This window comes from Mustela nivalis (genome assembly GCF_964662115.1).
Source record: "Mustela nivalis genome assembly, chromosome: 11".
NCBI classification, from domain to species: domain Eukaryota; kingdom Metazoa; phylum Chordata; class Mammalia; order Carnivora; family Mustelidae; genus Mustela; species Mustela nivalis.
In genome coordinates, this window is record NC_139030.1 from 11,006,158 (window position 1) to 11,018,065 (window position 11,908).

The 11,908-nt window shown below is 47.3% G+C and overlaps 1 protein-coding gene across 9 annotated transcripts in view; it reads left to right on the plus strand.

Annotated features, from left to right (window-relative positions):
* The window catches only part of CLASP1 (cytoplasmic linker associated protein 1), a 263,959-nt gene extending 252,357 nt beyond the window's left edge, over positions 1–11,602 (plus strand). For all 9 annotated transcript variants that reach the window (XM_082689813.1, XM_082689808.1, XM_082689815.1 and 6 more), the window contains 3 exons: positions 1,125–1,331; positions 2,815–2,931; positions 10,769–11,602. In XM_082689813.1, the coding sequence (XP_082545939.1) occupies positions 1,125–1,331; positions 2,815–2,931; positions 10,769–10,855 (411 nt within the window). In that variant the 3' untranslated portion in view covers positions 10,856–11,602. The remainder of the gene's footprint in view (positions 1–1,124; positions 1,332–2,814; positions 2,932–10,768) is intronic.
* The last annotated feature ends 306 nt before the right edge of the window (positions 11,603–11,908 follow it).

Here is an 11,908-nt window from a genome sequence, read left to right on the forward strand (position 1 = left end):
CTGAGGTAGCCATTTCATGCGCTTCCTTCAGAGTGCAGGGTGAGGGGATACCAGCACAGATTATTGGAAAAGCAGCTTTCCCTAAGAAACCCAGGGAAACCCAGAGAGTTCTTTCCGAGCCTTTCCAACTGCTTTACAGCTAGGTGTTTCCATGGAATCCTAAGTATTGAAGCCATTTTTCTTCTAGGCTTCTCTCTAGCTGTTTTGATTACAGATGTCCCACAGGCTGTTGGAAAGCATTTATATTTATTTTTAGGTCCTAATCTTCTAGGTCAGAGACTCTCAAATTTTCCTGTATGGGAGACTTTCCCAAGTACTCATTAAAACAGCTTGCTGGGGGCATACCTGGGTGGCTCAGTCAGTTGAAGCATCCAACCCTTGGTTTTGGCTCAGCTCATGATCTCAGGGTGGTAAGATTGAGCCCTGCATCAGGCTTCACACTCAGCAGGGAGTCTGCTTTGAGATTCTCTCTCTCCCTCTGCCCCTCCACACCTACTGGCACATGTGCTTGCTCTCTGTCTCAAATAAATTTTTAAAGATTTTTCTTTAACTAATTTATTTGGCAGAGAGAGAGCATAAGAGGTAGTAGAGTCGGAGGGAGAAGCAGACTCCCCGCTGAGCAGGGAGCCAGACATGGGGATCCATCCCAGGACCCTGAGATCATGACCTGAACCAATACCAAGAATAGGATACTAAACTGAGCCACCAGGTGCCCTGTCAAATTAAAACAAAACATTAAAATGAAACAAAACAACAATAACAAAAAACCCAAAACAGCTTGCTAGGCTCCGTTACCCACCTATGCCCTCCCCCTGTCTCTGATTCAGCCAGTCTGGGTTGGGGCCAGAGAAGCTGGATTTCTAGCATGTTCTCAGGAATGCTGCTGCTGTAGGGGGGAGGCAACACTTGGATAACTACTTCTCCAGGGCTTCTGGAAGGATCCATGTGCCTACCTTCCCATGCCCCCATCCCCTGTAAAATCACCCTCCAAATCACCCTGCTTTTACTTCTTTGTACAAAATTAGCCAGAGGCATCAGGTGAAGTCTGTGTCTGGCTTCCAGAGTTAGGCATCGGTGTGACTTGGTCTTCGGGAGCTCACTCGTGTGGGGACCTGGTGTTGCAGGTAGTGAGAGCAGCCGAGGAGGCGGCATCCACGCTGGCCAGCTCCATCCACCCAGAGCAGTGCATCAAAGTCCTTTGTCCCATCATCCAAACAGCCGACTACCCTATCAACCTCGCCGCCATCAAGATGCAGACCAAAGTCGTCGAGAGGATCGCCAAGGAGTCCTTGCTGCAGCTCCTCGCTGACATCATCCCAGGCTTGCTACAGGTGGGCCCTCCTGGCGGCTGGCCGGCACCTGTCTGCCCGGGGCTATGAGGCCAGGAGCAGGCACTGCCCCACCAGGAGACATGGGGGCTTTGCTCTCCCCATTCACTCAAGGGTCGGGGAGGAAAAGGCAGGTGCCGACCTGTGCTTTTAGGAGCCTGTGCAGCTGTATGGTTTGGACACCCTACGCCTTCTGTTTTCTAATGCACCCACCCCTGAAGGTAGCAGGAAGATCTTCCTGGAAGATTAGAACTGTGGCTCCAGGAATGAGCTTTCTGTTTACTGTAAATATATTTTGGTCATTTTTGTTGTTGTTCATTCCTTCAACAAAGCCCTATGGCACATCTGTGGGCCTCAGCCCTGGGCAAGGTGGGCCAGGGATCAGCTCCAGGTCCTTGCTCTGCTCTCCAGCAGTCACTTACTGAAAGCCTTCTAAGCATGAGGCATAACGTTGGGCTTCATACAACAGTGCGGGCGGCTCCAGATGCGGGCACCACGCGCCATTATTGTAGGTACGAGTGGAGCTTGCTGAGATCAGAGGCTGCGGGCTGATTTTGGGGTGGGGCAGTGGAGAGAGGAGGGCTCACAGTCGCACCGTGGAAGGGAGAGAGTGATTTCAGCGGGGAGGGTAGAGAGAAATGAGCTTCACAGTTTAATAAATACTGCTGCTTGCTGAGCACTCGGCTTGGGACGTTAAATGCAGACTGAAAAATCCCCAGGGCTGCTGGGACAGCAGTGAGTAGTCCCATTTGAGTGGGGCAAGGGCCAGGCCAATAGGTAGGTCAAGGCCCATTTGTAGAGGATGCATGTATCGGGCTGTGGGCCCGGATGCCCCCACAAAAGTTCTGCCCACAGGAGTGCAGGATGCAGTTCTCGTTTCTTAAAAGCCATTTTCACACAAGGCTTGCTTTCCCCAGGGGGCGCCCAGGTGACTCAGTCAGTTAAGCATCTGCCTTTGGCTCAGGTCATGATCCCAGGATCCTGGGCTCAAGTCCTTTGGTCAGGGCTCAGCGGGCAGCCTACTTCTCCCTCTCCCTCTGCTCTCCCCCACCACCTACTCATGCTTGCACTTGCACTTTTTTCAAGTAAGATAAAATTAAAAATAGATATATTTGCTTTACCATTGGGAGAAATGTGAAAAAGCAAGCTATTCCCCCCCCCCCAAATTTTTGTCCCAGTCTCTCTGGCACACGTGTATGTCGGGGGGCACTGCCACGACAGCTCTGGTGAAGCAGCCCCCCTGTACTCAGGTGGGCCACTGTGCTGCCTGCCAGCCTCCCGCTTCCGACCCTGGGAACCAGCTCATTTTCCACACTGTGAAGCTGTGACCTCTGTGGGTTCAGTGGCAGATCTCAGGTGTGCTGTGGTCATTGGCAGCAAGTTCACGGATGAACTATGAGGGCATTTGTGGAAATGTGGGTGAGACGTTGACTGTGAAGCAGTTCTTTGATCTCATTTCCTTTTTGTGTCCCCTCTGACTTTGTAGGGCTATGACAACACTGAAAGCAGTGTACGTAAGGCCAGCGTGTTTTGCTTAGTGGCAATTTATTCCGTAATTGGAGAAGAGCTGAAACCTCACCTCGCGCAGCTCACGGGGAGCAAGGTATGTATAGTGTTACATGAGCCGGTCGCACACCTGGGCTCCGCCAGCCATCGTGGATCTGCTTGGCTGCAGATCTTCTTTGTGCTTGCCTCCACACAGCCAGAGTCCCCCATGAGTGTCAGCAGTCGTGATAGCAGGCGCTCGACAGGTGCTTGCCAAGGCCCAGGTCCTAGACGCTGTTGTCTGCGCTTGGCGTGTGTTGATGCATTCGCTCGTGGCCAACATCCCTGTGGGACAGGAGCAGTTATCCCACATTTAACTGCCCAAGGACACACACAGCTCAGCTTTCCCTCACTATGCTGCCTCTCGTGTTCCTTTCAGAGTTTTCTAGAATCGGAGGCCAAGTGTAGATTAAAAGGCCGATTAGCTCATTGCAGCCAAGGATGGCTAACATGCTTATTGGTTTCAAAATCTGAAGAGCCTGCCAGTTGAGAGCAGGCAGATGCCCCAAGCTCTGGCAGGAGTGGCAGCTTGAACTCCTGGGCCATGCAGGCCTCTGGCCTGGTGACAAGGCTACTCCAGGGACTGCCCATGGGGGAAGTACGTCAACATGGAGTTAGAACACCCTGGCAGTGTTCTGGATAAAAAACTGTGAAGCCAGAGGGGCCTGATGCACTCCTTATGAAGGGTAGAATCAACAAGTAAGGCCCCGTGTCTTTCCACATGGAGCTGTTCCCGACACAGCTGGTGAGCCTCACAGCCAGGGCCTTGCTTCCCCAGAGTTGTGGCAAGGCCAGCTTGCCTGCCTCTGCCCAAGCAGGATTTGCCCCTCAGCACCACTGACACTTGAGGCCATCTTGTTGTCAGGACTTCTCCTGGGCATTGTAGGAAGATCAGCAGCACTCCCACTGCCCTCTGTATCTTCCGGTAGCACCCCCATCATCGGTAATCGGGCTGGTAATCCCCATGGAGTCTGCACATGGCCACATCACCCGTGGAGGGCAGAATCTCCCCTGCTCGAGCACCACCGATCCTGGGGGAGACACTTGATTCTTCTCGCAGGCGGAAATAAGCAGCAGGGTCGGAGGGTGTGAGTGAGGCAGCTGTGGATAAGTGATTTCGGGGGTTCTTTGCCTGATTCCATTTTCACTTCCTCCTTTCCTTTTCTCCTACAAAAAGACTCTTCACTGATTCCTACTCTAGCCACGATCTGAGGAATATTGAGACAAAGGTCACCGGCAGTGAGAACTAAAAGACAGCTTTCACAGAGGAAATTCAACTTTTAAAAATCATCCCCAAGTAATACTAGACCCAGATTTTGTCCAGCAATTGTCATTTTCCTCAGTAAGGCAACTGCCCCATCATCTCGTTAGACCTTTCCAATATATATGGATTGAGAAGATGCAAGTGTTTTCTCATCCCTGTCCGGCAGCCGGCCTGCTGCTGCTCCTTTCCACGGTGGCCTCGGGCCAGAGCTGGTTACAGCTTGAGTCTGCTCAGAGGGCTTAGGGCTTGCGCCGCTCCACTTCGGTGGCCCAGTTCATCCTATTACGGCCGTTCGATGGGATAACTCTTTTTGTAGACTCATGTGTATGTCTCCACCACCGAAAATCAGTAGCTGACAGACATGGTGCTAAGTCTGTTTGACTAGAAACAAAAGAATTCCTGTTTCTCTGTAGAGAAGGGCCCAGTGCAAGGACACAGAAGGCATGCAGATGGGGCATTTTAAAGTGTCCTGTCGCTGTGGCAGCAACAGCATCTTTGAGGTCAGACAACCTGCCTGTGGTCTCTGCCCCCCACTTCCTAGCTAGCTCTATGACCTTGAATAAGCTTTCATTTCTCTTTCTGTTTTTTTTTTTTAAATTATGGCAGAATATACATAACATACAATTTGTTATCTTTACCATTTTTTATAGCTTACTGGTAATAAGTACATTCACAGTGCTATGTGACCATCACCTCCGGAATATTTTTCATCTTATAAAACTCTGTACCCATTAATAGTAATTCCTCGTTATTACCTCCTTGCACCCCCTGGCCACCACAGTTCTATTTAGTCTCTCTGAATTGGACTACTCAGGTGCTTCATGAAAGTGGAATCATTTGTCTTTCTGTGACTGGCATATTTCACTTAGAATAACGTCCTTGAGGTTCATCTTTGTGGTAGCATTTGCCAGAATGTCCTTCCCTTTTGAGGCTGAATAATATTAAATTATGTGTACATACAACAGCCTGCTTTTCCATTTTTTGGTAATGGACACTTGTTCTTTCCACTTGTGGCCCTTGGGAGTCATGCTGCTATGAATGTATGTGTAAAAATCAGTCTTTGAGACCTGACTTTCAGTTCTTTTGGGTTATCCATGCAGGACTGGAATTGCCAAATCCTAGAATAACTTTTCCATGGTGGTTGTGCCCTTTCACGGTCCCAAGAATAGCACCGACAGGCTACAGTTTCTCCACATGCTAACCAGCATTTGTTTTTTTCTCTTTTTTGATGGTGGCCATCCCAGTGGCTGGTGGTCCTGTGTTGGCTGCTTGGTGTATCATCTTTGGAGAAATATCTACTCAAGTCCTTTGTCCATTTTGATTTTTTTTTTTTTAAGTTCTTGGGTTTTAGCAGTTCTCTGTATATTTTAGATATTAATCCTTATCTTTTGATGCGTAAATTTTTTTAATGTGAAGCTTTTGCCCTGTGTTTTCTTCTAAGAGTTTTTTTTTTTTTTTCAAAGATTTTATTTATTTATCAGAGAGAGAGGGGGAGAGAGCGAGCACAGGCAGACAGAATGGCAGGCAGAGGCAGAGGGAGAAGCAGGCTCCCTGCCGAGCAAGGAGCCCGATGCGGGACTCGATCCCAGGACGCTGGGATCATGACCTGAGCCGAAGGCAGCTGCTTAACCAACTGAGCCACCCAGGCGTCCCTCTTCTAAGAGTTTTATAATTTAACTCACACATGCAGGTTCTCTGGCCCATTTTGAATTAATTTTTATGTGATATTAGGTAATGCTCCAATTTCATTCCTTTGCATGTGGATATCCAGTTTCCATGGCACCATTTGTTGGAAAGACAACCCTTTCTCCATTAACTGGTGATTTTATATCTTAGGACTTTGCTAAATGTATTAGTCTTAGCAAGGTTTTTTGGGAGAATCGTTAAGGTTTTTTACATATAAGATCTTCATCATCTATGAGCAGAAACTATTTTACTTCTTTCCAGTTTGGAGGCCTTTTATTTTTTCTTGTCTTGTTTCTCTGGCTGGAACTTCTAGTACCAAATTGAATAGAAGTGGGGAGTATCAGCATCCTTGCTTTGTTCCTGATCTTCGAAGAAACACTTAGTCTTTTACCATTGAACATAATGTTCATCGTGGGCTTTTGATGTAATTTTTGATATGTTGAGTTAGTTTCCTTCTGTTCCTAGTTTATTGAGTAATTTTATTATCAAAGGATGTTGAATTTAGTTATCCTCAATTGAAATGATTGTGTGTTTTTTTTTCCCATTCATTCTGTTAATTATATTGATTAGATTTTCATATGTTTAGCTATCAGTGAATTTCAGGAACAAATCCCACTTCACCATAGTGTATACTCTTTTTGATATGTTCTTGAATTCAGTTTTCTAGATTCTTCTCAATGATTTTTACATCAGTGTTCATAAGAGGTACTGACTCGTAGTTTTCTGTTCTTATCTTCATCTGGCTTTGGCATCAGGACAATGCTGAACTGACAGCATGAGTTTGAAAGTGCTCCTTAATCTTTGATTTCATGGAAGAATTTGAAAAGGGTTGGAGTTAGTTTGCTTAATGTTTGGTAGAATTTACTAGTGAAGCTATCTGGTCTAGGGCTTTTCTTTGTAAGAAGTTTTTTGTTGTTATGTTTTTGTTTTTGTTTTACTGCCCCAGTCAATGAAAGTGAGACTTTATGGAAGCCCTAGGGCCTTGGGATTCTGGCAAGGAATGGGTCTGCAGGCAAAAAGAGAGCTGGTGGAGGGGCAGTGGGCAGTATTTGATTTTCTCAGGGCACAGGTTGCTGCCGTGGCACACTTGCTGTGGCAGAGGACTGCAGGGGTGCAGGCGAGCAGAACCCTAGGAGCAGATCATCTTGTCGCAGTTGGATTTCTGGGCCAGTGGTGGAGGAAGGGCTCGATGATGCCACCTTACAGGTGAATCTCCAAGTGCAGGATGGCCTCTTCCTGGGTAGTGCAGTCTGAGACAGTGCAGCCGCCCTTCAGCTGTTTGCCCACAAAAATCAGATGCTGCTGGTCAGGCAAGATGTCCCAAGATGTCCTCCTTGTTGTGGATTTTACTTTTAATGTTCTCAGGGGTGTCACTAGGCTCGACCTCAAGAATGACTGCCTTACCATCAGGATCTTTACAGAGAGCTGCATCTCCACATCTGCCGCAGGGCCGATGCCACCTAGGAGATTTTTTATTATTGATTCGATCTCCTCACTAATTACAGATCTGTTTGCATTTTCTTTTTCTTCATGATTCAGTCTTGTTAGGCTTGATGTTTCGAGGAATGTGTCCATATCATCTGGGTTGTCTGATTTGTTGGTCTACGTTTATTTGTAGCATTCTTTTACAATCTTCTTCTTTCTTTTTTTAAGATTTTACGTATTTAGGGCACCTGGGTGACTCAGTGGGTTAAGCCTCTGCCTTCCGCTCAGGTCATGATCCCAGGGTCCTGGGATTGAGCCCCACATTGGGCTTTCTGCTCAGCGGGGAGCCTGCTTCTCTCTCTCTCTCTCTCTGCCTACTTGTGATCTCTCTCTCTGTCAAATAAGTACATAAAATCTTTTCTAAAAAAAGATTTTATGTATTTATTTGAGAGAAAGAAAAAGAGAGAACAAGTGGAGGGAGAGGCAGAGGTAGAAGCAGACTCCTGCTGAGCAAGGAGCCCAACGCAGGACTCAATCCTCAGGACTCTGAGATCATGACCTGAGCCGAAGGCAGACATCTAACTGACTGAGCCACCCAGGCGCCCCTGATCTTTTTTTATTTCTATAGAGTTAGTTGTAAGTCCCACATTTTGTTTGTGACGTTAGTAATTTGAGTCTCCTTTTTTTTTAGGTAACTGAGCTAAAGTAAAGATGTGTTAATTTTGTTTATCTTTTCTAAAAACTAACTTTTGGTTTCATTGATTTTTTTTTTTTCAGTTTTTCTATTTTCTTTATCCCTGTCCTAATCTTTATCATTTTCTTCTTTCTCGGCTTAATTTATTCTTCTCTTTCTACTTCCTTAGGATGTAAAATTAGGTCATTGCCGTGGGGTCTTCCTTCTGTTTTAATCTAAGCATTTGCAGCTATACCTTTCCTCCTTTGTGCAGCATGTGCTGTGTCCTTTTAGTTTGGGTATGTTGTGTTTTCGTTTTCATTTGTCTCAAGATCTCTTCTAATTTTCCTTGTGATTTCTTTGTTGACCCTTTGGCTGTTTACCAGTGTGTGTTGTTTGGTTTCCCCAAATTCGTGAATTTTTCTGTTTTGTTTCCATTGGCTGACTTTTCACTTCATCCAGTTGTGGTCCGAGAAGACACTCTGTATGGGATTGTCTTTGTAAATCTATTGAGACCTAATTTGTGGCCTGACACACAACCCATTCTGGAGCACGGACAGTGTGCACTTGAGAAGGATGTGTATTCTGTTGTTGTGTAGCATATTCTAGATGTGTCTGTTAGATCCAGTTGGTTCGTCCTAGTGTGCAAGTCTTTGGTTTCCTTGTCTTCCTTCTGTCTGTCTGTGTATATTCTGCAGCTGTTTTCTTAGCAGTTGCTGTGGGGATCACATCTGACACCCTTAGGTTATAGCAGTCTACAGTTGGAACTTGCACCAGCTCATGGAGCAAGTGAACCCCAGCCTTTTCCTTTGAACCCCTGTGCTGCCCCCTTCGAAGAATCTTTATGAACTCCTTCCTCATTTTGCAGGAGGGGAAGTTGATGTTCAGAAAATGTTTTGCCTGAAGTTACACAACTAGTTAATGGTGGAGTTGGTTCTGGAACTGTGCTGAATCTGTTGAGCCTCAGGCTGCCGCTTTGTTTGATGACTAGGGTTTCCGTTGAACCTGGTCAGCCATGACTGTATCACTTAGAGCCTTAGAACATTAGAAACCCTGTATAAAACGATGGTACTGCTTCATGGGGCGCCTGGATGGCTCAGTTGGTTGGGTGTCTGGCTGTTGGTTTCTGCTTGGGTCACAATCTCAGGTTCTCAGAATCAAGCCCCTAGTCAGCTCCGCACTCAGCAGGGAGTCTGCTTGAGATTCTCTCCCCCGCCCCCACAACTCGTGCACATTCTCTGTCTCTCTCTCCCAAATAAATAAAATCTTTCAATAAAATAAAGTGTTTAAGATTTTAAGGGGTGCGGAAAGAAAAGCAAACTGTGCCGTACTTGGCTCAGTTACAAAGGCTAAGGCAGTGCTGCAGGTGCTGGTGTGCGGAGAGCCCGGGGCTGGACTGTGGAGTAAAATAGCGGGCCTCAGACACACTGCTGACTCCCTTTGAGTGATATGTTGGGAGGTGAGGGGGGGTGAGGGGGGTGGTACTCTGCTTGAGTGATATGTTGGGAGACTTAGCCTCCCCTAGGAGCTCCACACAGTTGCTGTCCCGGTGCCCGCTTGTCACTGGGGGCCCACTTTCTTGTGTGCAGTACACACTGAGCCTCTCCTCCTGGGTCTCCTGAAGACCAGCATCATGGCCTGTTCAGAGCAAGACAGGTAAAGAGCTGTGGATAGGAAATATCTCATAATTCCCTCCGTCTTACAAGTTGTGTGTTACGTGCATTTTTTCTGGGTATTCCATTTCCATAAATACTTGTTTCTTTTTGTTATTCATATGATCACAGAGATGGTCCATATAACATACTAACTTAGTGGGCTTCAAGAAGCATTTAAGAACCTACCATATTTTACACTGTTTTACATATTTGTAGGGTCCTAGTGGGCCTACGTTAAGAGCAGATGAGATCCGGTTATGGAAGCCCCTTGCGTTGGGAAGCCGCATGCACAGCCGAGGTGCTGTGGTTTAATGACACAGCATTGGCGTCAGGGAGGTCTCGTCTTGCTGGAAGCAGCAAGTGAGGGCTTCACTGACTGCAGCTCGGGGTGGCATGGGCTGAGGCAGAGTGCAGTGCCCATACCACAGGACTTGGAAAAAAGGGATGGGAGCATCCCAATGAGCAGATAGGGTAGGCTTGGTGGATACAGCCTTTGGGATTGGTCTCAGATGACACAGCACCGCAGCGGGCTTGAGAAAGCCAAGATGGGGGTGGAGAGAGGAGATGTGCGTGCAAAAGGAGCAGCTTCAGCAAAGGTGCGAAGGTCAGAAGACTTGACCCGTAGCCTTGTTTAGCCTGCCCTGTCCCCAAGGTACACGGACCTGTGCCCTGCTTTCCCTGACAGCTGCGTGCAGCCCTTGGCTGCAGTCACCCCGGAACGTGTACCTCTGCCCTTCACATAGCTGTCTCCCTGGAGCCCTGTGACCCACCTAGTTAGCACCTTTCATTCTGTTCCTGAGAACCCATTGCCACTCGTTCTTCTCTAGATCCTGACCTCCATGGCTGGGCCCTCACCCCCAGCGGATGTGTGCTGCAGCAGTCATAGGCCCTAAGTAAATGGAACATGCTGTTTTCGTTTTTTTTTTTTTTTTTAAGATATTTATTTATTTATGAGAGAGAGCACGAGCATGAGCAGGGGAAGAGGCAGAAGAGAGAAGCAGAGTACCACCCCCCTCACCCCCCAAGCAGGGGATCCAGGACCTAGGATCTATGATCCAGGCCAAAGGCAGACAACCAGCTGAACCATGCAGGTTCCCATAACACTGTTTTCTTATCGTCACCTGGGTTTGTTTTGTTGTCTGCTCTCTGATTGCTTTCCTCCTGCTAATGCGTTTATGTCTTCTTTTTGCAGATGAAACTACTAAACTTATATATAAAGAGGGCCCAAACCACGAACAGCAACAGCAGCTCCTCCTCCGATGTGTCCACACACAGCTAATGCAGCTAATGGCAGCACCAGAGTCTCTTTGTGTAGCCCTAGAAGCAATCGGTGGTGCCTCTCAGAGACCCTCCCAGACCCTCCCCCTCATCGGCTGCCCAGTCAGTACAAGGAGGCCCGCAAATATTTATTACAATCAGTATTTTGGTCCCTTTCAGCTTTTGTGTAGAATCTTACTGGTATTGAATGTAAAGGAAGCAAGGCCTGTATTACAATCTTCATACAAAGCAAATGGAATAAGAAAAGAGCCGTACGTAAACACATCTTGTACAGTCTGCTGAGATCACAAAACCATGTGTGTGGGGCGCAGTTTCAAAAAAATCAGAGGCCTCTAGCCAATACTTGCTAGAAAGTAGCATTTTCTCTTAGTTAATAACATCGGAGGAGGGTATGTTAATTTGTGCTTCTCTCTCATCCTCGCTTACTTCCTTCTGGATACGGCCTGTGACGCCAGGACAGGGTCGTACGTCTTTGAGTTGTACTGTGAGACCTACTAAGAATGTGAGTCCAGTCTTGGCAAGAAAGAGAGAAAAGCCTGAAGACAGTCTTTTAACAACCACGTGGGATTTTGCTTGTACACGATCTAGACTGGAGGCCCAGGGCCCCCTCCGCAGGCTCTTTCCAGGACGGGCTCCCCACCCCTCCGAACACCCCACTCTCACTATCCCCACCCGGAGCCTCCAGTTGAAATCTTTCTTCTGTTTCAATCCAAACTCAAAAATCAAGGTAAATCTGTAACAGCCATCATGGGTGCCTAATGTTGCATTTCATGAAGCGTGGAAGGTACAAGAGAAGGTGTGTGTGTGTGTGTGTGTGTGTGTGTGTGTGTGTGTGTGTGTATATATATATATATATATATATGTTCTGCTCCTCAGCTCTTGGGGAGACACTATGTTAACAGGCCTCCGCCTTGACCCTGGTGCTTGGTGGTTTGGATTTTCGGTTTTAGCGCCATCTCATTTCCTCCCCGGCAGCCTCTGCCTAGGCTGCTCAGTTCTGAAGCATTCTCCGTCAGTCTGGTAAAAGGTGACGCTGTCATCCCAGTTTTGCCTT